General features: G+C 55.2%; 6 protein-coding genes across 6 annotated transcripts; 2 read left to right on the top strand and 4 right to left on the bottom strand.

The window, feature by feature from the left end:
• Window positions 1-77: 77 nt before the first annotated feature.
• On the top strand, window positions 78-5,914 carry BZA05DRAFT_179921 (uncharacterized protein). Its single transcript, XM_051479294.1, has 5 exons — window positions 78-584; window positions 657-1,502; window positions 1,559-2,128; window positions 2,188-5,229; window positions 5,283-5,914. The coding sequence occupies exons 1-5, from the start codon at window positions 153-155 to the stop codon at window positions 5,781-5,783; spliced, it is 5,391 nt and encodes a 1,796-aa protein (XP_051335661.1). The 5' UTR covers window positions 78-152; the 3' UTR covers window positions 5,784-5,914.
• A 1,188-nt stretch (window positions 5,915-7,102) lies between these two features.
• On the bottom strand, window positions 7,103-10,198 carry BZA05DRAFT_410433 (uncharacterized protein). Its single transcript, XM_051484898.1, has 3 exons — window positions 9,910-10,198; window positions 7,709-9,847; window positions 7,103-7,639 (listed from the first exon to the last, which is right to left on the bottom strand). The coding sequence occupies exons 1-3, from the start codon at window positions 10,022-10,024 to the stop codon at window positions 7,386-7,388; spliced, it is 2,508 nt and encodes an 835-aa protein (XP_051335660.1). The 5' UTR covers window positions 10,025-10,198; the 3' UTR covers window positions 7,103-7,385.
• Window positions 10,199-10,296: 98 nt separating this feature from the next.
• On the top strand, window positions 10,297-11,296 carry BZA05DRAFT_179910 (NO signaling/Golgi transport ligand-binding domain-containing protein). The gene is made up of 3 exons (XM_051479293.1): window positions 10,297-10,664; window positions 10,733-11,203; window positions 11,262-11,296. Exons 1-2 carry the CDS (start codon window positions 10,375-10,377, stop codon window positions 11,154-11,156), a joined length of 714 nt encoding a protein of 237 aa, XP_051335659.1. The 5' UTR covers window positions 10,297-10,374; the 3' UTR covers window positions 11,157-11,203; window positions 11,262-11,296.
• Window positions 11,297-11,549: 253 nt separating this feature from the next.
• On the bottom strand, window positions 11,550-12,024 carry BZA05DRAFT_448627 (uncharacterized protein; the record flags this gene model as incomplete). Its single annotated transcript, XM_051487274.1, has 3 exons — window positions 11,550-11,718; window positions 11,791-11,856; window positions 11,909-12,024. The coding sequence occupies 3 exons, from the start codon at window positions 12,022-12,024 to the stop codon at window positions 11,550-11,552; spliced, it is 351 nt and encodes a 116-aa protein (XP_051335658.1).
• A 1,370-nt stretch (window positions 12,025-13,394) lies between these two features.
• Window positions 13,395-19,196, bottom strand: BZA05DRAFT_410423 (nucleoporin Nup186/Nup192/Nup205). The gene is made up of 4 exons (XM_051484897.1): window positions 18,886-19,196; window positions 14,351-18,748; window positions 13,865-14,292; window positions 13,395-13,793 (listed from the first exon to the last, which is right to left on the bottom strand). The coding sequence occupies exons 1-4, from the start codon at window positions 19,082-19,084 to the stop codon at window positions 13,773-13,775; spliced, it is 5,046 nt and encodes a 1,681-aa protein (XP_051335657.1). The 5' UTR covers window positions 19,085-19,196; the 3' UTR covers window positions 13,395-13,772.
• Window positions 19,197-20,623: 1,427 nt separating this feature from the next.
• On the bottom strand, window positions 20,624-22,633 carry BZA05DRAFT_179861 (uncharacterized protein). The gene is made up of 2 exons (XM_051479292.1): window positions 21,227-22,633; window positions 20,624-21,152 (listed from the first exon to the last, which is right to left on the bottom strand). The coding sequence occupies exons 1-2, from the start codon at window positions 22,462-22,464 to the stop codon at window positions 20,768-20,770; spliced, it is 1,623 nt and encodes a 540-aa protein (XP_051335656.1). The 5' UTR covers window positions 22,465-22,633; the 3' UTR covers window positions 20,624-20,767.
• Between the last annotated feature and the right edge of the window lie 1,299 nt (window positions 22,634-23,932).

The raw sequence follows: 23,932 nt of genomic DNA, 5'->3' as shown, positions 1-23,932 counted from the left end.
GAAGACCCGCTACGGTTAGCGCATATTTGATCCGTCATTCGATTGAACCCTGTCAAAAAAAATCTTAGACGAGAGGAAGAAGAACCATATCTCAGCGGTCTCTGTCTTCATCCCACCTCTCCCCAAGCAACCCGCACACCTCACACAAACCAATGGCGCCCGAAAAGAGAAAGCGGCCTCAGGAGTCGTCCGCCCCCAAGTCCAAACCCGCGCCCAAAGCTGCGGCGGAAGGCCCCAACAAGCGCCTGAAACCTTCCACCACTCCCGGCAGTGGCGACAGAGCACCGATTCCCACACCGTCGACGCTCCGAGACGATGAGGCTTCGTCGTTCCCCCGTGGAGGCGCGTCGGCGCTCACTCCGCTCGAGTACAAGGAGGTGGCCAATGAGGCTATGAAGGATGCGCTCTTTGAGGCGGGAGGTGCGGCGGTGTCTTCGACGACGTTGCTAGATGCTGGCTCGGCGCAGAAAAAGAAGAAGCAGCAGCAGCGACACTCGGACCAGAAGAAGAAGGGAAAGAAGGGAGATGGGAAGAAGGAGAAGGAGAAGGACACCGGGCCTAAGGTTGAGGGACTGAGTTACAAGGTGCGTCCCGTGTGCTGGAGTTTTCCTCTGCTGTGGAGGGTGAAGGCTGATTGCGGCGTGCTGGTGCGATAGAGGCTTGCGCCCGGAACGTTGGTTCTAGGTTGCGTGGAGAGGATCAATGCTACTGATATTGCGCTCTCGCTGCCGAATAACCTTACAGGTTTCGTGCCGATTACTCAGATCTCCGACAAGGTTACCAGCCGTGTCGATGCCATGGTCGAGGACACTGACGACGAGGAGAAGGAGACGGAGGATGCCGAGAAGGAGGATTCCGACGACGTTCAGCTCGAGGGCATGTTCAAAGTTGGACAGTACCTGCGAGCATACGTTCTTCATGCTACAGAGGAAGTCGCGGTGAAGACATCACGAGGAGAAAAGGGTGCTCCCAGGACACGGAAACGGATAGAGCTTTCGCTCGACCCTAAACTGGCGAATACTGGATTGACGACACCCGACTTGGCGGTCGGAATCTCGGTGCAGGCGTCTGTCGTGTCCGTGGAAGATCATGGTCTGGTGATGGATCTGGGATTGGATAACGATCTGAAGGGATTCCTCTCGTCCAAGGAGCTGGGCAGCGGATTCACCTATACGGAGGTGAAAGAAGGTCAAGTCATGCTGTGCACAGTCACCGGTCTGTCCTCGAACGGTAAGATTGTCAAGCTGTCGGCCAACTTGGAGCAGAAGTTCTCGAAGAAGGGAAAGCTCGGAGGAGGAAAGGCGTCCTGGTGGCTCAGCCAGGCCAACTCTATCGATGCATTGCTGCCTGGAATTGGTGTGGAAATCTTGGTTACGGATGTTGGTAAGCAGGGTGGTGTAGTGGGGACGATAATGGGAATGTTGGATGCCGTGGCAGATTTCTTCCATGTGGCCGGATGGGACCAAAAAGAGCTTGAGGAGAGAGTAAAACCTGGCAGCAAGGTATGAAGCTTACCGCATAAACTGTCTCGATATATGCTCACAAAATCACTTTCCAGATCAAAGCCAGAATTACCACTCGTTTCCCTGACGCCGAATCCAAGAAAGTCGGCTTTTCCATATTGCCTCATGTCCTCCAACTCGTACCGGCTTCAGAGACCAGCCCTCTCATCGCTCTTCCAATCGCCACCACAATCGACCAGGCCAAGATCATCGGTGTAGAACCTAACCTTGGTCTCTTCGTTGACGTCGGTGTCGCTGGTGTTCCTGGATTTGTCCATATCTCAAGAATTTCCAGTGACGAGAAGATTGAGAACTTGGAGAAGACCATTGGTGCCTACAAAATTGGTGCCACTCATCCTGCCAGGATTCTAGGCTTCAACCCTATGGATGGCCTCTACTTACTCAGTATGGAGAAGCGTATCCTTGAGCAGCCTTACTTGAGGGTTGATGATATCAAGATCGGCTCTGTAGTCAAGGGCAAGATCGAGAAGGTCCTCGAGCGTGGTGGTGTTGTCATCAACATCGCCGACGGAATCAGTGGTGTTGTCGAGGAGGACCACTTGAGCGACATCAAGCTGAAGAACCCGGAGAAGAAGTTCAGGGAAGGTATGGAGGTCACGGCTAGAGTGAGTATATCTTTTCCGAGTGATGATTAGGGTAACGAGTTAACAATGGCGTTAACTAGGTTTTGACTACGAACCCGCAAAGACGAAAGGTCCGATTGACGCTGAAGAAGACCCTGGTCAACTCGGAACTGCCCGTCATCGCCTCGTACGATGTCGAGCCCGGAATGCAATCGGTCGGAACCCTTGTCAGCATCCTGGCTCACGGTGCGGTGGTGAAGTTCTACGCTGGTGTCTCGGCATGGCTGCCGGTCTCGGAGATGAGCGAGGCATATATCCAGAACCCCGCCGAGCATTTCCGTGTCGGACAGTCGGTCAACGTTCACGTCTTGAGCGTCGATGCCGAGGAGAAGAAGATGCGTGTATCTTGCAAGGATGCCAATGCCTTTGGTGATGCCCAGAAGACTGCGTTGGCCGACCTCAAGATTGGTCAGATTGTTTCGGGGAAGATCTCGGAGAAGTCGAATGACGATGTCATTGTGGACCTAGAGGATGTCGGTGCCACCGGTCTGAAGGGAGTCGTCATGATTGGTCAGATCACCGACGGTAGCCGGGAAAAGAACATGAACACGTTCAAAAAGTTCCGAGCTGGTCAAGTCCTGAAGGATCTGGTGGTGGTGGACAAGCACGAGGGACGGCGGATGATCCATCTGAGTTTGAAGCCATCGCTCGTCAAAGCAGCCAAGAGCAACACCTTGGTTCATAGCTTCAAGCAGATCCACGAAGGAGCGATTGTTCATGGATACGTCAAGAGCAGTGCCGATATGGGTGTATTTGTGAGCTGTGCTGGTGGAATCGTCGGTCTGGCTCTCAGAAATGCGCTGCCGGTCGAGAAGCAATCACTTCCTGGTTTCGGATACTTCAAACACCAGTCTGTTACCGGTAGGGTCTTCGCTATGGATCACGAACAGAAGAAATTTCTGTTATCTTTGAAGCCCATCGACGAGACAGCGCCCAAGGCTGCGGACAAAGAGACGAAGGTCGAAGCCAAGGATGCCATGCACCCCGTGGACGGTGATTCTAAGACGGTGGCCGACTACCAGCCGGGAAAGATCACAAAGGCGAAGATCATTTCTGTTCAGGAGACTCAGATCAACGTCCAGTTGGCGGACAATATTCAGGGACGTATCGATGTATCCCAGCTTTTCGATAACTGGAGCGACATCAAGGATAAGAAATCCCCACTGAAAGGATTCAAGAAGGGCGGTATCATGGATGTCAAAGTCATCGGCATGCACGACGCTCGCAACCACAGATTCCTACCGATTTCGCACAGAGCCTCGAGCAACAAAACGCCTATCTTCGAGTTGACGGCGAAGCCAAGTGCTCTGGTAGCCGATGCTTCCTCCGATAATTTGGCGCTGGAAAAGATCACTGTCGGCTCGGAATGGTTGGCCTTTGTCAACAACATTGCGGAGGACTGTTTATGGGTCAATATCTCCCCCGCTATTCGAGGGAGAATCCGCCTTCTCGATATTTCCGACGATGTTGCCCAGTTGAAAAATCTGGAGAAGCACTTCCCCCCTGGATCGGCGCTCAAGGTCTCGGTCGTTCATGTGGATGCTTCTACTGGAAAGCTGGACCTTTCCGCGAAGAGAGCCTCTGTGCAGAAGCTTGACCTCGACGGGCTGAGCAAGGGCATGGTTGTCCCTGGTCGTGTTACCAAGGTTCAGGACCGCCAGGTGCTGGTACAGCTTAGCGACACGGTCATCGGTGTCGTCAGTTTGGTCGATATGGCCGATGATTTCACTCAGGTAAAGGCTTCCAACTTCGCCAAGAATGAAATCGTCCGCGTGTGTGTCCTCGATGTCGACAAGCCCAACAAGCGGGTGTCGCTATCCACCAGACCATCCAGAGTGATGAACGCGCAGCTTCCTGTCAAGGACGCAGAGGTCAACAACATTAGAGATGTCAAGGACAGGGAACTGCGACGGGGATTCGTGAAGAACGTGTCGGACAAGGGTCTCTTCATCACTTTGGGCCACAATGTCACGGCCTGGGTCAAGGTTTCCGACCTCGCGGACCAGTTCCTCAAGGAATGGAAGTCGAAGTTCCAGGTCGACCAGGTCGTCGAGGGCAGAGTTATCAACGTTGATTACCCTCTGGGCCACATCCAGATGAGTTTGCGACCATCAGCCATCTCTGGTAAGATTCCGGAGAAGCAGAGCGGTCTTGGAGACTTCACCAAGGGCCAGATTGTGACTGGAAAGATCAAGAAGGTGGCCGAATACGGAGTCTTTGTCTCTATCGACGGAAGCAACGTCTCCGGTCTGTGCCACAAGTCGCAGATCGCGGATAGAAAGGTCGAGGACATCTCGAAATTATATGCCGAGGGCGATCCGGTCAAGGCAAAGATTCTGACCATTGATATGGAGAAGCGCCGGATTAGTTTTGGGCTGAAGGCTAGCTACTTCAAGGATGAAGACGTTGACAGCGATGACGGTGGTATGGATCTTGACGAAGAGGAGAAGGAGGACGCCGACTCCGACGAGGAGAGTGAGGACGGTGGTGTCGATCTATCGGCCGTTCGCGATATCCAGATCGAGGATGACGAGGACGAGGATGACGATGCATCTGATGTCGACATGGAGGATGCACCTGTTCTCTCCGGTCAAGGACTCTCTGCCGGAGGTTTCGACTGGACCGCCAACGACATCTTCGAAAAGCGCGAGCGCGAAGTAGAATCTGACTCCGATGAGGAAGAAGAGAAAGGAAAGCGGAAGAAGAAGAAGAAGAAGAGCGAGATCAAGCAGGATCTTACTGGTGACATGGTCAACCGTGAGCCACAGTCGGTTACAGATTTCGAGCGCATGGTGCTCGGTGATCCTAATGACTCGAGGTTGTGGATTCAGTACATGGCGTTCCAGCTGCAACTTGGTGAGCCCGAGAAAGCTCGGGAGATCGCTGAGCGTGCCCTCAAGATTATCCAACAGAAGGAGGACTCTGAGAGGAGGAATGTCTGGGTTGCGCTCTTGAACATGGAGAATGCCTACGGAGATGACGAGACACTCGAGGCTACATTCAAGCGTGCCGTTCAATACAACGATGCCCAGGACACGCACGAGCGTATGGCTAGTATCTACATCCAGAGCAGCAAGACTGAGGTAACCACTACCACCCTCCATTGCCATTATCTACAGTACTAATACCCTTTCAGAAAGCAGACGACCTCTTCAAAGTAATGATCAAGAAATTCAGCCAAGTGCCGAAGATCTGGATCAACTACGCCGACTTCCTTCTGACCTCGGGCAACCGCACCGCCGCCCGCGACCTTTTGAAGCGCGCTCTGCAAGCACTGACCCGCGATCAGCACCGCGATCTGATCATCCGCTTCGCCAGTCTTGAATTCCGCACGGGCGACCCGGAGCGCGGCCGAACGCTCTTCGAGAACCTCATCGGCGCCTACCAAAAGCGAATGGATATCTGGAACGTGTTTATCGACATGGAGATGAAGCACGGCGAGGCCGACGCAGTCCGGAACCTGTTCAAGCGTGCCGTCGCCGACAAGAAGTGCTCCGCGAAACAGGCTGCCGCGCTGTTCAAGAAGTGGAAGGAGTTTGAGGAGAAGAATGGCGGCGAGAAGAACGTGCAGGATGTTCTTACTAGGGCTAAGGCGTTCGTTGCTGCTGCGAAGGGGAAGCAGCAGGATGATGAGTAATTTGGTTTTGTTGGGATGAGGGATTTCTTTTGGTTTATGTGAATATTTCGACTTTGTACTTGTTTGATGGCGTGTTCATTGGCCTTAGTGGCAGGAATTAAAAGCGGTGTCTTTCTCCTCTGATGATGGAGGATGAGTATACGGTGCTACAGTTCAGACCCTCCAACAGTTCGAACCGGGAACAAACCGGGGGTGTTCCTGAACCAACCAACTGTTAGGGGTAGTGAACTGAACCAACTGGCAAACTGAACCAACTGCCAGGTTTTGAACTGGGAAAACTACTTGTCCCATCAGTTCAGTGAGGCTTAAAAGTTTGGGCCAAACCCGTCGCCACCACAAACCCACCGGCCAACCGCCTACAACCCACCACCCAGTCGCTACTATCAACCCAGCGCGCAGTAGAACGCCGCCGGTCGACGAGCTTCGGAAGCCTTGTTGATTGCCTGTCGAGAGGAATGTTCGAAACAGTCCTACCGCGATCGAATGGTGGCTAGAAAGAACCATGGCAGCAACGACGTTAATTTTCCTAACCTCGGCCGAATGGCCATTGACATTCTGTCTAGGTATACCAGCCATGTCGGCGGAGGTTGAACGGCTGTTCTCCGCACCGAGTGCGAGATGATTCTGACTGATCATCGGCACACACTACCTAGGTACGTACCGAGAGTGTTGAAGCCCTGGAGAGTATCCAAGCCAGCCAACGGTATCGATCTCCGTGGTGTGGTTGACTGGGTACATACTATCTCGAGTCAATAATCGTGAATGACCCCGATTGACTCCGGGACACGTTTCGTCAATAAACGTAATTGACCGCAGCGGGTCCCAAGTCAATAATCCTGATTGACACAGATTGCCTCGGGCGCATGTTTAGTCAGTCAGTTACCGTAATTGACTCTGCGCCATCAAATCAAGCGGTTCAATCGCCGTGCTCCCATGGGTACCATGGGTAGGTAGCATCAGAGTACCTAGTACTTCAAATCTAGTACTGTACATCTTCTATCGCTCTTTCCGTGACCATGGGAACCTAGGTATCTCGCCCAGTTTGGCTGCCCGGGCTGAACTGACAGTTCATCCGCTGACAGTTTTCCCGGGAACAACTGCCAGACATACATACCTAAACCGGCTGGGAACTGTCATGACAGCCTCTGTTCCCAACTGAACCAGGAACAAAATTAACCAGGACTGAACTGTTTAGAGTAAACCAGTGTTCCCATTTCAACTGACTAACTGTTGGAGGGTCTGCACGGGAGTGGCGTCTCCATGATGGCTAACCTACGGGAGATCGAGCCATAACACATGATGATATCATGATCAATCCTGATGCCATTAACAACCTTCTCGGTCCACAAAGTACTGAGTTATGTTACATCTTACATCGTACATGAAACAAATCATAACCATCAGCATCGGCAAGCTTAGCCACAATGAATCAATCCCAAGCGCCCCCCACCCCACAAACCCATAGCCCAAAGAAAAAACGATAACAAAAATAAAAAAAGGGACAAAGGTAGAATACAAGTCGCTAAAGATATCGAGTAAAGCCATATGCAGATATCACCCAATAATAAAGTATTGAGATATGAGAAACCCGCATATTCCCCATCATTCAGGCGCCTCATTAGCCAGTGCGACCTTCGTGACCCACTCAGAAGAGAACTCGACGCCATGGCGTCTGCGGGTGCCATACTTCCTCCAGGCGGTATTCGAGATTCCAATATCGGCAACAAACACGCTCCAACCTGCGCCGATGCCCATAACGATAGCGTGGAGGAGGCCACTCTTTGGCGCGCCCATGCACACGACCCATTTGGCGCGCATGTAGAACGCGTCCGTGTCCTCGAGCTGCGCAATCTCGCCTGCGGAGTATGTGTTAATCCTTGTGAGGGTAAAAGCGGCGGCGGGGTGGGTTGCGGGGGAGACTATACCAGAGCTGCCGTCGACACCGCTGGGAATGTCAACGCTCAGCACCGAGGCCTTGCTCTTGTTCGCGAACTGGACGAGTTCGAAGGCGGTGGCGCGGTGGTCCGTGCGGAGGTCTTCGAAGCCGAGGTGCCAACCCAAAAGGCCGTCGATGATTAGCTCCGGCGGTGAATCGATGCCCTTGAGGTTGCTCTGCATTTCGGGCCAGCTGGCGACTCGGCCGCCCGCGTTGCGGAAGATGTTGAGTTGTCGGCGCACATTCTCGAGGAGCTCGTCTTCGCGCTCGAGGCCGAGGACGCACGCCATCACGCGGACGTGGTGGTTCTTGAGATGGCGTCCGGCAGCGATGGCGCGGGCGCCAGATTTGTTGTTTCCTGCGAAGACGAGGACGACGGGGAGGGCGTTGTGGTTGGACGCTGAGATGCGCTTGCCGAATGCTTGGATTGCGACTTGGGCGATGCCGCGCCCGGCGTTCTCGGTCATCATGTCGTCCGTCAGGCCGAGTTCGACTTCGGCAATGCGCTCGACGTCGAGCATTTGCAAAGGACTGACGGTGGGACATGGACGGTTGCCGGGTGTGAGGCGGAAGGCGGGCTTGCCGGGCTTGCTCGTGATGCCGCTGCCGCTGCTGGATAAGGTTTGCAGATTGTCCGTGGATCCTCGCCCTGCCGTGCTCATCTGTCGAGTACTCAAGCGGTTTGAGACGGATTGACGTGACACGGCCCGACGACTGCTGCGTCCGCTATCGACAGCTCCGAAATTACGGTCGTTCTCATCATCCTCATCATCCTCATCCTCGTCGTCATCCGAATCTTCCGACTGTTCCGCAGCGAACTCAGGCGACTTCCAGCCGTCCCTATCAGCCAGAGATTGTCCAGTCGGATAGCTATTGATAACATTCTCATTATTGCGGTAATTCTTCCTCACGGGAACCGCCTTATCTCTTTTCGGCAGACGATTGAACGAGACCAGGCGGGCCTCATCAGCCGTAGTATCCTCCGCTTTGATCTGGCTAAAGACTGTCTTCTTATCGAAGCGGTCCAGATTTCCCTGGAAATCGAACTCCGTCTCTTTGAAATCCGTGACGTCCTCGGTCGCCCAGCCCTCTTCGTCGCGCGCGTAGTGGCCATTCTCGTAGCGTTGCCGCCGCTTGCTCTTCTTCTTTTGCGCACCGTAGCCCGCTCCCGCCGCCGCCGCAATGGCACCCCCGAACATCCCCGGCTGCAGCACCACCGATCCCTCCAGCGGCTGCTGTTGCGTAGAAGAAGGCATGAACTGGTCGTTCTGCTGCATCTGCCTGCGCGGCGGTAGCTTCCTGACGGGGCGCCGTTGCGAGGGGTAAGTGGGCTTTGGGGGAAACGGCGTAACCGGGTCGTCTGTCTCGAACGCACTCGACTCCGCCGCATAGTTGCGCAACGACATATCCGTGAACTGCTGCTGCAGCGTCGGCGCCGCCTTCGGCTCGGCCCTTTTCTCCAAGGGAGCACCAGAAGCGCGAGGAAGCGAAGACTTGGCCGCCGCGGGAATGCCGGCGACATTGACAGTATTCAACGGCACGCTGATGTCCTGCGACAATTGCTTGCGTGAGCCGTGCGAACCGTGCGAGCCGGATCTCGATATTGCCGATGGAACGGGGAGCACCGGCGTCCGAGTCGGGGTTTTCACGTCGAATTGCGGTCGCGACGGAGGTCCCGGTTGCGGTTCAGGCGCGGACGCAGATGGAATAACGCTGGGCTTCCGGGACATCGAGACGATGGCAGGGTCTTCGAATGGCGGCGGTGCGGCCTTTGCGGCGGTGGGTGCTGATACATGCACAGACACTGGAGGAGGCGGCTGCACGAAAGACGGCGGCGCAGGAGGAGGCGCGAAGCCTGGGAAGGCTGGCGGCGGCGCGTTCATGAAGCCCGGGGGTGCGAAGGTGTGGTATGCCGGCGGCGGCGGTGGCACATGATATTGGTGCTGCTGCTGCTGCAATGGAGGTGGCTGTGGTCGCATTTGAGGATAGGCATGCTTCGGCGGTAGGTGCTGTGGCTGAGGCTGAGGCCGAGGAGGGACAAAGTTACCATCGACGATTTCGACATCTATGATGTCGGCGCCCTTGACGCGGTAGTTATTCATCGCATGGCCGGTTTTGGGGAAGAAAACTGTGTCCAATCGTCAGGACATATACACATATCAATCTAGGGCATATAGGGTGTTCACTGACCATTGGTCAACGCAAGTTGCTGATCCACGACAGCCGCGACAAGGCCCCGCAACTGAAGAGGCTCGGGTCCCTGGATGGTCAGGAACACGGTGAGGCCAATGAACTGATCGCCCATGATTTGGTCGGAGTGGAAGCAGACGGTCTGGCGGTGAGTGACGGGTGTGTTGGTTGTAGGCAGATCAATTCCGTTTGAAGATTGGGAGTTGTTGTGGTTAGGGTGCTGTGGCGTTGGCTGGTTTCTCGTGATCGTTGGTGTTAGAGATCTTCCTTTGGTGTGGCCTTGTTTGACGCTGTGGGTCTAAAGCTAACAGGGTTAAAAACGTTGGGCAGGGTTGGTTGTCTTGCAGCGCCACGAGGCGGGTAATCATCCGGAACCATCGACCCACCATCCGCCGTCCCTCCACACAACAAAAGTGCTCCGATGCGGTAAGAGCACAAGCACAGCTCCCCAACACCTCCGGACTCATGTCAAACCTCCAACAACCGCCCGCCTCTCCCTTTGTCCCGTTCTCGCCGAATCCGTCGATCCAATCCGGCATGCCGACCCAGACGACACCGCTCTCGGTCTCGCAGAAGCCGACGCAGCTGGGCTCCTCGAACCTCCGCTTCGCCTCGTCGCGGAAATCCATCTACGACCGCCACCTCAACCGCACGCAGCGCTCGGAGCTATCAAAGTCATCGTTCGCCTTCCTCTTCGCCGAGATGATCCAGTACGCGCAGAAGCAGGTGGCCGGCATCCAAGACCTCGAGAAGAAGTAAGCTCCCGCGCCCCGTTCCGCCCACTAGCTTCCCCGCTGACAAGCCCCGGGTGGGGGATGGTCAGATTAAACACGCAAGGCTACGCGATCGGGCAGCGACTTCTCGAGCTGCTGCTTCACCGTGAGGGGCGTTCGGCGAAGCGGGAGACTAGGGTCCTCGGCATCCTCCAGTTCGTTGCGCAAACGCTGTACCGGCACCTCTTCGGCAAGCCCGCGGACGGCCTCGAGAAGTCGCGCGAGAACGAGGACGAGTACATGCTGATCGACCACGACCCCGCGGTCAACAGCTACATCTCGGTGCCGAAGGAGATGGCGCAGCTGAACTGTGCCGCGTTCGTCGCGGGCATCATCGAAGCGGTGCTGGACGGCAGCTTGTTTCCCTGCAGGGTCACCGCCCATAGTGTCGCCTCCGAACAGTTTCCCGCGAAAACGGTGTTTTTGATCAAGTTTGATGAGAGCGTGTTGGAGCGTGAGGCCGTGCTGCAGTAGGTAGATGGGCTGGGAGCAGGCGGAGGTTAATGTTTCTTCTTCTTTCTGTGCGATGCATTTACTCTTACGGAGTCGGCGTTTGGGTGTTAATCAAGCTGTTCTTAGTGGCGGTGTCTATCGACTATCTTTCTTCTTGATGGCGGGCCTTTGTTATGATTTATTGGTTGACATGTGCTCAGTTGATGTTTCTGGCGATCGATTCACTAGCGTGATTCCGAGACTCAAGCTTCAATATAAGCATCTATTGACTCAACCTCCGCTGAGGTTATCAACTGCACATTTCTCGTTACCATGTCTATCCACCTTTCCAGCAGCACTTGCCAAAAAAGAATAACCCAACCATCCCAACTAATAGAATTACACGCATAACTCCCAACACACATCCATCCACCGCTACTCGGGCAGCTCAAAACAGAACGGAACACGACTACTCTCCCTAACCCAGCCGCCATCCCTGAGCTCCGCGATGATTGCCTGCGTATCGAAAAACTCCGGGGTGACGACCATGCTGCCACTACCGCTGGCGTCACACAGTTCTGGGAGGATCCGGAAGCCCGCTAGACTATTATCCACAGCACATCAGTACTGAGCGCGAGCAGGCAGGCAGGTGCTCGGAGGGAAGCGGGGAGCTTACGGATATGTCTTGTGGTCCCACAGGAACCTTCGGCCGCCATCTGTCGGTTTCCGTTTCTCCTGGATTCTGTTTGGTGTCAGCATCCCATCTTCACATTTGTTAGAGGGGGGGGACAAACAACTTATCGAACCCCTCCAGCAGCATCCACACCGTGACTCCCATCTCACAGCTCACCCACATAGTGCACCCCGCAACCCAAACCCCCACCCTCTCCACCGCGGGCGCACTCGCCATATTCGCCGCTACACACGCGCCCTCCACCCTGCGTCCCCTTAGGGATACCCTCTCTCCCAACTCGACCCGCTCCCCCGCCCCCTCCCCGTGAGAACAGTGTAAAGAGTACCCCCAATACTCCACCCCCCTGAGCGCGGGATGGAGCGTCCACTCTTGCAGCGGCCGCAAAGGCGGCGCGGTAGGCGGCAGCAGGAAGCAGCGCGAGCGTAGGTGCCGCCGTGTCGAGATCAGGGTGTGCCAGTGACGGCTTACGCTGCGCGCGCGCAGGAGCGAGGACGTAGGGAGGTAAAGGAGGATGTCGAGGAGGATCGTGTCGTGGAGGACTGTGGGCGCGTGCAGGCAGGGGGCGCAGGGTGAGATTGGGTGGGAGGGGGAGGGGGAGGTGGATGTGGAGGGGGGTTTGGGGGGGTTGGCGGGGGAGGGGGGGGATGAGGGGAGGGGGTCCATCGTGGCTGGGCTGGTCTTCTGTTGTATTGTCTTCGGGGGATGAGTGGAGTGGAGGACTCAGGATGAAGTGGAGAACTCAGGAGGACTCAGGAGGAGCAGGCGGACCGCTGCTGCTATTTGAAGACGGCAGAATACTGCGAAAAAGCGGTTTAGAATTTGGGCGAAATGTCGGTTCTAAGTACTCCCTCTTCGTCCCTCTCCCCCTCCTAGGTTCTCCGTCTTTATATCCCACCTTCTCTTACCTTCTCCTCCCTATCCGCCCCGCACATCAACTGCGGAAATAAAATATATTCGAACACCTTGCTGGGTCCGGGTAGCCCCCAGGGTTCACGGGGTGACGGAGTTGCGGAGATAGAGTTTGTAGGTTTGTATGTAGGCAGAATGCAGGTGGCGTTTAACGGCCATGGGCAATCATGGGACATCCATGCGGGTACCTGGCTGGCTGGTGAGCCGTTGGCGTGCTCGGAGCTTGGACATCGATCGGCTCGGCTCGGGAGTCGGATCTGTGCATGTGTGGCCTAGGGGAAGGCGTCATCCGTGTCGGGATTGGGGATTGGGGATTGGGGTCGGACGGCGACTCGGTTATCGGGCCGCTACAACTAGAGTAGATAGCGTAGCGTACTATAGGTGACCGTGCCACAACTGACCGTGCCACAACTGACCGTGTCACAACTGACCACCCGTACATACCAACAGTGGAGTTGAAGATCATCCAATATTCAGACTCCAGTATTCCAAAGAATAGGTATCACGAGAATAATATGCACTCCATACCGGCAATGCTGCCCAACAGGCACTTTCTCACCATTCACCATCCACCGCTCATCGCTCACCGCTCATCGCTCACCGCTTCCACTCACCGTTTCCACTTCCACTCACACTCGCCAACGAACCTACAACCCCCCCCCCCCCCCCCCCCCACTCTCCCGTCCCCCCAAATGACACCAGCTCATGCCCATCCACCCAGGTACCCAAATAACCAATCAATCAATCTCGCAATAAGAACGAAACTTTTCAACCCAACCTCACCATAGTTGATATTTGCACCATAAACGCGCACACATAACAAAAACAAAAACAAAAAACAAACGTGGTGGAACAAGATAAGCTGACAAAATGGTAATGACCATGCTTGCAAAAGAAATACAAAAGAAACACAAAAGAAGAAAAGAGAAACCCCCATATATCGAACAGCTTCCACGTCCACTCCCCCCTGGCACCCGCAGCTTGCAGCTTCGTGATACTCATTAAACCCAACCAGACCCAACCCAGCCCAACCCATGCGTCCATCCATCCATCCGTTAATAATTCTCGCTGCCATCCTATTTCGCCCACTCGTCAGCCCTCTGAAAGTCCGCAGACAGGGACGGAAAGGGGGTGCTCAAAAACTCACATCGATGAACTCCGTCAGCGAGTAGAGCAAGACAAACATATCTACGAGTGTCTTCAGGTCTCCCGCACCCTCGAGGCCCTTCGCGCCGCCGATGCCGGCATGGCGCTTAAAGATAGTGAGGGCGAGGTTGCGGTTATCAAGGAGGAACAGCTTTACGCTGTCGATAGCCTGTCTATTCTGCGGACCGCGGGAAAGGATGCACGACACGACCACGCGCATGATCTCCAGCAGCAACTCGTAGTAGCACTGCAGGTTCAGCGGCTGCTCGAGTTGCAGGCCGAGGTCCGGGTCGAGCGAGAATAGTCGGCACTCGCGGAGCGCCTGGAAGAGGCCCGAGTTGATCACTTGCGCGGCGCCGGACCGGGATTGCGATATCCGTATGAGGAAGCCGGTCGCAGCTTTGAACGCAATCATGATCCCTTTGATATCTGGTCTACCGTCAGCCCATCCACTTTTTTCATGCAAGTGCGCAGTTACGTTACATACCTTCTGTCCGGGTCGACTCCACGTCCTGTGCGATGGTCTTGATGGAATCAACCAACACGACCAAGAAATTCTGCTTCACGAGTGTCTCGATGACGAACGACGAGCCTTCTTCCGCCGCAACCGCCGCCAGAGCCTCGAGCAGCAATAACGAGACAACCTTACACCTTCCGTCGCCTGAGTATGCATCGTTGCACACGACTTCCAGCAGCTTGTCTCCCGACGCCTTGACAGTTTGTGTACTGTGTCGCCGCGAACCAGGGTTCTGTCCCGAAACCGCAGCCATGCCGTTCAAGTACTGCAAAGCGATATTGTAAAAGTCCTCCCTCAGCTTCGCGGTGGCGGAAGGCGACTGTATGGAACGCAGAGAAACCCGGAAAAGCTGGTATAACCGATCATTCGCCAGGTCGCTGCCCCTGCCAACACCGAATGTCGTAGCGTCGAACGGAAGGTGGGAAATCAATGAATGTGCGAGCTCGCTGAGTACTTGCGCCGCATCGACATCGTCAACACTGAAAAGTTCCAGTTTTGGCAGGACGGCTTGCAGCGCCTGAAGGATAAAGCCCGTTTTAGACATCCGCTCCATGTCGCAGTCCTCCAGCATCATGATCACCAGAGTGCTCCAAGCCCCCAGACACCGTATCCGCGCCCTCCTGCACCGTCGCAGCAGGTTCTCGCAATTCAGGTGCCTGCGGACGACTTCGATCTCGTCATCCACCTGCTGGTGTTGGCCGTATTCCATAACAATGCCGGCGGATCTAAACCGCTCATTCTTCTTGATTTGCAGGAACTCGACGACCTTGTCCACGTTGAACACCGGAGCTCCAGAGGCATCATCCTCTTCGAAGGCAGACAAGTTGATATCGCGGATCCACTGCACCTGGGGCTGTTTTGTCCGCTCCGGGAACGTAAACTCCAAAAAGTCCAGCAGGTCCAGGATGTGAACATTGGACACTCTCTGGTTTTCTAACATCGTTGTCCCCAGTAGCGTCGAGAGGTATCGCTGTACCATTGTGGATGCGCCTTGTAGCGACAGCTGTCGGATTTCGAGTGCCGTATAATTAAACAACGCTGTCCGCCGCTCCAAAAAGTCTGCAAAGGCACAGGCGCCGTGTTCGAAAAACTGTGGGGTGGGCTCGATCGCGACCCTATTCGGATGGATGCCCCACAGGGTGGCTGGAGTGATGGTTGATTCGGACAAGAAGCCCTGGAGGAAGAACTTGTTCATCCGCAGGATGTATAGGACGTCGCCGGAGGTTGACGGTGCACTCCACAACCGCTGAAGTATCGAGAAGCACGCATGTTTGAGCTCACAGTACGCCGGAATGTACGTCAGTGCCCCGTTCTCGTCGACACACTCCTTTGCCTCCATCGCAGCATAGAGAACCTGGTGAAGTAACGATACGCCCGATCCCACACCACCGGGTTCCATACTCAACTCGATGCCGCCCGCCTTAGTGTCGTGGCCGAACCCCAGTACCAGATGGGCCAGAGTAAAGGAATTCGGCTGAGCCGCCAGACTGTTATCCAAGAACCTCAGAATTGGCATCTTGAGCGGGAACCCCCAATTCTCGAGTTGATTCTCATCCGGGAATTGCCACTGCTGAATAAAGTTGAACAGGATCCTCTTCGATTCGGGGCTCTGTTCCACGGCGCCGAGTGCCCTGTTCACGGATGACGGCCGCCCATAACTGGCCTCCGTCGAAGTCGTGAACTCGGGCGATATAGTGAGCTTCTCCAGTAATTTGATTGAATCCAGCACAATGTTGTGCTGACTTGCACCAACGTACAACCCCAAGTTGACAATAGTGTCCAACCGGTAGTGGACTGCCTTTTCCAGCTTTTCGAAGCTATTACCGATGATGTTTGCCCGCCTCGCCCCTTCATCCTGCTTGATGAACGGCCGTACAACACGCAGATACGTAGGCTGCATCTGAATCGCTAAATCGAGGATTCGGATCGTGTACCAGATGGTGTCGACAACCGCATTCGATGGTTCAACATTTCCGTACAAGTCCTCGACACCAAGCTGCAGAATCTCGAACAAGACATTCAGACACTTCTCCGTCAAGATATGTTCCATGACGCGTCCGAAGGGATGAAGTTTCGTATACGTAAGTAGCGAGGACGCACGCAGGCCACCGTCAACGACAAAGCCCTTGTGGGCCAAGTCCAGCAGATCATCGTTGAAGCTAGCCAGACAGTCGTACATAAACTGAAGGCAGCTAAGCTGGAGTGCCGGTCTGAACCGTCGATACTGTACTCGAAGCAGCTTCTCCGAAACGGTTTCCACTCTATCGGAGTTGACCGCCGATTCCCGCGGAAGGTTTTGGACGGTGGTGTTGTTGAATATGGTCCGCATGATGAAGTCGACGTACGGCACCATTCCCGACATCCGGTTGTTGCTCCCGAGATTCTCGGGGAACGGAACGGCATCTCTGAGTTCGCCTGCTCCCTCGTATGGCTCTACCAATTTCGCAAGCAGGCGAGTGAAGGCTTCGGCAGGATGAACTGCGCGGATCACCAAGTCGAGATTCTCGGATCCGCCTTGCGCAAAGGGGGTGGCGACTGCCGTGCTCGCACCAAGTTGCAACGAGGAGGGAGGTGCCGGTGATCCCATAGCCCAATCATCGAGACACTTCCACACTTCGTCCCGGAAAGCTTCGTCCTTGTCGGTCAGAAGCGCGGTGATCGCGGCGAAGATGGAGTCCCACAGCTGTGTGGAGGCTTGCAGATTGAGTAGTTCGAACAGACCGCTGACGATGTTGTATTCCGTATTGCCACGCAGCCATTGCCTCGCCTCGGGACAATCCGCAGCGAGTTGACCGGTCAGACGCAACATTCCATCCAGCTCCATACTAAGGTGCGGGGCAGGCTCAGTTGATTCGACCGGCGGCGGCGGCATGCGGTACGCTGGATTGGGAACCAGTGCTTGTTGGCGTTTCCCGAGCTCTGCCAGGTAGACTCTCACATGCTTGAAGATGAAGGTCCAATTCAACGACTCCCCACGGCGGTTCCGGTTTAATGCTCCTACATTTGTCTCGTCGATCAAAAACTTATGCGCCGCTGCAGCACACTCAGTACCATACGAGATCGACGCCAGCATGTAGCAGAATGTCGCCACCATGAACGGCGTCTGGTTTTTTGCCGCCCACCGGAGGAACCCGAACAGATTGCCCTCGGGATCACCCCAGAACGTCATACCCATCTCCGGCCGCCCGTCGAACGTGTAGTGGACGATCAAGAAGAACCTTTCCAGCTCATAATCGTAAGTGCGCAGGTTCATGATATCGTCCTCTTCTTCGGCGGTCTTGATGGTCTGCAAGAGGCTCGCCAGATTCGCGATGATACTATCGATAAACAGCTCGAATTGGCCTGTGAGAGCACCCCTGAAATCGGGCAGCAGCATCGCCACGTCTTCTAATGGCGGTACCCGCGTCTGCAAGAACCGATGCAAGTCTTCTTTCGACGAGTTTAGGCGCTGTTCCTGAGCGATGTCTGCCGACAGGCCCATTACGAGCTCTAGTCCGCCATCCGTCAGGGCCACCTTGGCCGGGTTCTGTATGTCCTGGTAGTAATCTAGCGAAGCCTTGCTTGGGGCATGGCCGGCCGGGGGATCATTGCACAGTCCATTGAATTCGCTCAGCCACCAAAGGTATATTCCAGCCTGGCAATACCGCAACGGCCAATGGTTCTCAGTGTACGTCTTGGCGATCTCTTTGTGCAGTTGAATGGTTTCCTCGAAGCTCAGAGGTGACTCCATAGCGCACAGGAATGTGATGGACGCAAATAGCGGAAGTATGTGATGCGCCGTAAAGACGTCGTAACGGTCGAGTGTCCTCATCGTATCCAGCAGCCTCCTAAGTTCGGAGACGCCAGTCCGCCTGAGTTTGACTAGGTGGTAAAGGATGACAGCCAGCATCTCATGCTGATTCCGCAGGAAGCGCAGCTGAAGATCCAAATCCTCCTTGAGTCCGGGGTCCGGCGCCATTCCGAGGGTGTGAGCGTGCTTCTCCTTATCTCGCAGCTGCTGGACCGCCTGTCTAACTGACACCATCGCCGAGATGCACCTATCTGCAAAACTGCGGCCATCCTTCCTCTCGAGCAGCTTTTCCGTTGCGGTATTGAGCATGTGTCGTGTGTCTGAGCTCCCGACATTGACGTCGCCCACATACGAGAGTATTAACCGGATGGACTGGAGGATATTCTTTCGCCGGGTGTGGTAGAGGAACTTCGCGCTCTGCAGCGCGGACCGATCGAGCTCCTCGCGCTTCTGGTCGCCGCGCTGCAACAGCTTCGCCGCCGCAATCTCATCCATGTTGAAATCGTCCGACAGCTGTGTCGCCTCCTGCTGGAACGCCTCGTTGAGCTGGAAATCCTCGCCGCCAATGTTCAGCTTCCCTGCCGCCGCAACAACACCACCCAATCGTCAGCGCACTGCCCCCCTCCGAAAGAAGAACCTCCCCCGCCCATCCCCACAACTCCCTGCTCGCAACCCCCCCTTCAAAGCCAAGCTGTGTGTTTTCCATCCCACGAACCTTCTTTGAGTTTGTTCCTACTGGCATCGTTCTTGCCTAGCGTATCGAGCAGTTGGCGCAGCTCCTCTATCCGGTCATCGAGCAGCTGGCGCAGGCCCTCGGGCTCGACCTCGTTAGGCTTTGGCACAACCTCGAGGGTGTCTGCGAGCAGCTGCAGTTCGTCATCTGTATCCGGGGCGAGCGACGTGGGCGATGCCATAGTATATTGTATGTGTGTGTGTGCGTGGGGGGTGGTGTGTGCGTGCGATGGGCGGAATGGCGGCCGCGGGAAGACGCGTTATTGAGTTGAAGGTTCACGTCGTGAGTACGGTTCGCTTCTGTGGAGGCTCTGAACTTTGTGTGCTTAGTCAGTGGCGCGTCCGTGGGTGCGAGTGATCGATTTTGGTTGGGGACGCCTATTAGTGCATAACCGATGGAAAAACACCCCCAACTTTGACACTTATCTCCTCCACCAAAACGTTTCTTTTGAACAAAAACTCGTGATTAATAGATAGAGAATCGCATGGCCGTCATTCAAATAATGTCCGATTGGTTTTAAGAAGCGTGGTTGTGGAGAAGAAGAATTTACAAAGTAAATCGTTTTGTATGGAGGCCAACCTAACGTTCCCCCCCCCCCTGTTATCACCCGATTTACCCATGTTTGCACTGTGCTTGCCCATTCTGGGCCCATGAACAGCCCGATCAGGTAAGCCAAGAACGATTTTAGGCTGAGATTTGGATTAAATAGGCCTAAAATGGAATTAAAATGCACATTCTCTACTAAAAAAACTAAAAAATCGCCATATATTTACCCTTTTGTAATTAATTCGATTTTCTACGAATGTTCGACCCCATCGGCTCTACTGTAGGAGTCCCCAACCATAGGTCAGATCCGCGATTAGAGGATGCACCAACTACCGGTTATATACTAGTGCAGTGTGCAGTGTGAATACCACTCCGCAGCCACGCCACATAGTGGCGCCAGCCACTACCTATCATAGTTATCTCAACCTGTCACTCGCTTCGAGCCTTCGAACCTTCGAACCTACCGGAATGAACCGAACAGGACAGGGCGGTCGAGCCCGCCCTGCGGCCCTGGGGCAACAGTGAGTCGGCAATCGCGATGGGAATTGTCCTCAGCCCTACTTAGGGTCCCACAATACATCATAGTTCCGTTCCCCTTTCACCCTCCGCATTGACCCTGAAACATAGTTTCATACTATTGCTAGGTATGTCTACAAAAAAAAAAGATCAGAACCTCGAATGTTGAGGTCGTTTTCTGCGGACAGATGCCCGTTGAAGTACCGTATAGCATTGAAGTAATTATCATTCAAAAGGAATACTTAGAACAAAGAGGAATTTGAATAGACATTAATCGCTGATCACCATTAGAATATATAAAAGTAGAATACATGCGCCTCTCGAATCTCCAGCGCAATCGCCCCAGCGTAAAAAACCAAATACAAAGCACACCTTTCCCGGACGAAAAGCAAAGAAAAGGAAAAGAAGAACAAAGGAAAGGAGAAAACCCCGCACCTCCCACAACAACAACAACAACAACAACAACAACAACAAGCCCCGTACACCCCCACAGACCAACCACTAAATACTCCTAAAGAAATGTAACAAGTACCGTACTACGAAATTGAGCAAAACTACTATGATAGCTATAAAGGTAGAGAAAGGAAAAGGGAATTAAGTTAAAAAAAGAAAACCGTTGCCGTTAGATCATCACTCGTACATACCATCATCCAATCCAATCCAGTCCCATCCAAATGCCCACTTGTACCATTCCTTCCTCCACCTCTCCATTATGTGGGGCACCATCTTGGATTCCTGTATCTCGCCCGTCCACCAACGATTCTCCAGCATTAACGAACCGTCTCAACGGCTAAGTCTCATGTCACCGAGCATTTGAATCCGAAAAGTCGATATGTTTCTCGCGGCCACCCTCCCACCACATATCGCCGCCCCTCCTAGACTTCCTGCGATTCCTCGGGACAACCGTGCCGACGTGGCAGTAAGCGTGGCCGATGGGCTCGTACTCGACTCTATACTGGCAGCCGTCCGGATGCTGCATGAAGTACTCGCACAGCTCCTCGCCGAGCTTATAGCCACGCTTTAGATACGCGCGGGGGATGAAGTTGACGACCCAGTGCTGCGGCGGGTTCTGGTAGTGCCGGTTCCACTCGACGAGATCGCGCTGCAGCTTCTTGCTGTACGGGAAGAGGGCGCGGAGGTCCTCGAGCGGCGTTAGGATCTCGTCTTTGGAATCCTCGTGCCGTAGTCTGTGCGCCGCGGAAAATATATGTCAACGTGACGTGCCCCCGGCGACGGGGATGGAGGGGAGGAGCAAACAAACATCTCGTATACGCAGCTCCCGGTCTTGCTGTTCTTGATCCGCAGCGTCATCTCCCGCCGTGTCTGGCGAGGTATTTCACGGTCCTCAACGCAGCCGCCGCCGCCGCCACCACCCGTAGTCCCCTTTTCACCGAACGAAATGGACACGTTGACGTGCAGGCCCTTGATCATGCTCTTAACCTTCTGGCGCATTTCGGTCAAGATCGAACCACCATTCGCACCAGCAGCACCTCCAGGTGGGACCTTCTTCCTTCTCGCCGCCCCTCCCCCCCCACCACCGCCAGCACCAGCACCATTCCCACCCTCCTCCCCATTGAAACAATTCTCGGGCAACTCCCAGCGCGGGCGCTCACCGCGCGATTCCGACGGCCCACCAAAGATGGCCCAGTCTTCAATCCGCAAACCCCCGGTCCCCGGCAAACAGCCGACCGGCGTCGGCACCCTGCCGTAGCGCGTAGGAACCGTGGGCACATCGGGCGCTGCAGCTACCTGATGCACGGTGCGTCCCTTGCCGCTCACGATGGTGATGCAGGGACCCGCGGGCGCAGATCTGGTCGAGCCCGAGCGCGAGCGCATCGACATGGTGTGTTGATGGTGGTGTTGGTGGTGGGGGACATGCGAGCGCTGCTGCTGCTGCTGCTGGTAGCCATCGGTGGAAAGTAGCGGGACGGAGGGGCGCTCGCGCAGCAGCCGCTGATAGTGCTCGCGGGAGCGGTCCCGGATGGTGTGCAACACCTGTTCGGGAGTCTGCGCGTAATGGGCTTTGCGCGGGAGAGTGGAGTTCGCTTTTGTTGTTGCGCTGGCGGCAGTAGCGGCCGCTGCAGCTGCGGCGGCGACTACGGCCGTGGATGCCGTGCGGGAGGCGGGCACCGCTCCGGTGGGAATGGGGGGCAGTGGCAGCAGCGGCGGCGGCGGCGGTGGTGGCTCCGACGTCTCCGGCTCCGACTCTGATCCCGACCCCGCTGGTGTGCCCGGTATCGTGTGCATCTGCTTGGTAACGTTCGACATGTCTCGCGCCTCTCGTCGTGATGTGGATGTCGCGTTTCTCGACACGGCAACGGCAGCAGTAAACGATGGGTAAGTAGGAGAATCTGGCGTGACAGGAGACCGGGTTGCCTGCCGCGTGATTGCTTGGAGATGAGTGATAGGCAGGGCTAGGGAAGACGTCGATGCAGCAGCAGGACGAGCAGCAGCAGCAGCGGCGGGGACGGAGTCGGAGACGGCGCTGCAGACAGACATGGTCAACTTGTCGCAGTTATGATCCAGCAGCTCGGGCTCGATTCCCAAATCCGCACGGTTGGCTGGCTGGGGATACTTATTATAGGCAAAACAGGGCTCGTGAAGGGGAAACCGCAGACCTTGGCTGCAGCAGAAGAACAGAATCCCCGAGGCGGGAGGCGCACGAAATCAACTAGAACCTCCTACCTACTACCTATTGTGCCGCCGAACCCCGGTGTACTATAGCCAGCCAGCAGGAAGGCGGCGGCAGTATAGTACCGTAGAACGCGAGGACAAGGAAAGCAGAGCAGCAGGCAACAAGGGAGGGGATGATGGATGACGGCTTCGCTTTCCTCCCGTCAACAAAGTCCAGCTACCGACCGGGTGGGATGGGGCGATCGGGGAGAGAGGAGAGGAAATTCTCCAGGCGTGAGCGTGAAGGGATGCCAGACAGTTCGGTTCGGTTCTCTCTCTCCTTTCGAAGGGGTAGTTAGAGCATCTACGTACTCTACTCCACTAGTAGCATGGGGCGAGTGCCGAAGAAGATGATCTGCGAGGGACGAGTCCGGTCTGCCATTACCCTTAACGATGGTGGTGGTGGCAGTGGTGGTGCGGAGGGGGAGGGAGGGCTTGATTGCTGCTTGCTGCTTGCTTGCTGGGCAAACTCGCGGCGACGGCGGCGGACGGACCCAAAGCACTTGGGCCGGGCTACCTAGCTGTCTGCACCAACCCAACCGCAAGCGGCAGCTCTCCAGACCGATCCCGGCGACTTTCTCCAGCCAGTCCAGCCAGTCCAACCAGTCTCACCGCCTATTGGCCCATCTTAGCAAAAGCCCGTGCGATCCCCTCCCGCAATGTCGAATTTAATATCATTAATTCCCAATCTGTAATATTATACGATATTCTCTGCAGGTACCAGGGTGAGAACAACCGAAGCTTCTGCACCTCGAATTCGTTCAATTTTACACCTGCAGCAAACATAATTCCGCCCCGAAACTCGGAACTCCCCTTCCTTCACTTCCCTCCAAGGGCCTCCCTCCCTCCCGCCGGTAAGCTGCGCCGAACAAACAAACAAACAAACTCGCACTTGCACTTCCATCCCATCCCATCCCAATGGTCTCATCACTTCCCATCACATCACGACTCCCCGTCAGAAAATGTGGCACAGTGGCTGCGCGGGTGACTGGGGATATGTATCCATCCAGATTCCAGAGTAACGCGCAACTTCGGGCGCGTACGGCGCAGTGCGCAGTGCAAGTATGTATTGTACATACAGCAGCAGCAGTAGCAGTCGCAGTGCAAGTGCATCATTGCAGCAGTGCATTTGCATTTGCATTTGCATTCTCTGAAGTTTGGCGAGTATCTCCTGCGCCCGTTTGGGTGCCCTGCTCGGCCAAAAACGACCGCAATCCAGTTTTCCACCCAGAACGTTTTATTTCTGCCAGCTGCTGGTGATTGTGATTGTGATTGCGTCTCGAAACGGTGACAT

This window comes from Tricharina praecox (genome assembly GCF_024521635.1).
Source record: "Tricharina praecox strain CBS 144465 chromosome Unknown BZA05scaffold_32, whole genome shotgun sequence".
In the NCBI taxonomy this organism is placed as follows: Eukaryota; Fungi; Ascomycota; class Pezizomycetes; order Pezizales; family Pyronemataceae; genus Tricharina; species Tricharina praecox.
Note: the sequence above shows the minus strand (reverse complement) of the source record. Positions and strands in the feature narration are given on the sequence as shown.

What these genes read in the sequence shown, in the direction of transcription:
- BZA05DRAFT_179921 (XM_051479294.1), top strand. Translation starts at nt 153, where the DNA reads ATGGCGCCCGAAAAGAGAAAGCGGCCTCAGGAGTCGTCCGCCCCCAAG. An exon ending in GTATGGAGGTCACGGCTAGA is followed by an intron (nt 2,129 to 2,187) that starts GTGAGTATATCT and finishes GGCGTTAACTAG; the next exon opens with GTTTTGACTACGAACCCGCA. An exon ending in TCCAGAGCAGCAAGACTGAG is followed by an intron (nt 5,230 to 5,282) that starts GTAACCACTACC and finishes ATACCCTTTCAG; the next exon opens with AAAGCAGACGACCTCTTCAA.
- BZA05DRAFT_410433 (XM_051484898.1), bottom strand. Translation starts at nt 10,024, where the DNA reads ATGGGCGATCAGTTCATTGGCCTCACCGTGTTCCTGACCATCCAGGGA. An exon ending in GCAACTTGCGTTGACCAATG is followed by an intron (nt 9,848 to 9,909) that starts GTCAGTGAACAC and finishes GATTGGACACAG; the next exon opens with TTTTCTTCCCCAAAACCGGC. An exon ending in CGGTGTCGACGGCAGCTCTG is followed by an intron (nt 7,640 to 7,708) that starts GTATAGTCTCCC and finishes CATACTCCGCAG; the next exon opens with GCGAGATTGCGCAGCTCGAG.
- BZA05DRAFT_179910 (XM_051479293.1), top strand. Translation starts at nt 10,375, where the DNA reads ATGTCAAACCTCCAACAACCGCCCGCCTCTCCCTTTGTCCCGTTCTCG. An exon ending in ATCCAAGACCTCGAGAAGAA is followed by an intron (nt 10,665 to 10,732) that starts GTAAGCTCCCGC and finishes GGGGATGGTCAG; the next exon opens with ATTAAACACGCAAGGCTACG.
- BZA05DRAFT_410423 (XM_051484897.1), bottom strand. Translation starts at nt 19,084, where the DNA reads ATGGCATCGCCCACGTCGCTCGCCCCGGATACAGATGACGAACTGCAG. An exon ending in TAGGAACAAACTCAAAGAAG is followed by an intron (nt 18,749 to 18,885) that starts GTTCGTGGGATG and finishes TTGCGGCGGCAG; the next exon opens with GGAAGCTGAACATTGGCGGC. An exon ending in CGCTGACGGAGTTCATCGAT is followed by an intron (nt 13,794 to 13,864) that starts GTGAGTTTTTGA and finishes TGGGCGAAATAG; the next exon opens with GATGGCAGCGAGAATTATTA.
- BZA05DRAFT_179861 (XM_051479292.1), bottom strand. Translation starts at nt 22,464, where the DNA reads ATGTCTGTCTGCAGCGCCGTCTCCGACTCCGTCCCCGCCGCTGCTGCT. An exon ending in GGGAGCTGCGTATACGAGAT is followed by an intron (nt 21,153 to 21,226) that starts GTTTGTTTGCTC and finishes CGCGGCGCACAG; the next exon opens with ACTACGGCACGAGGATTCCA.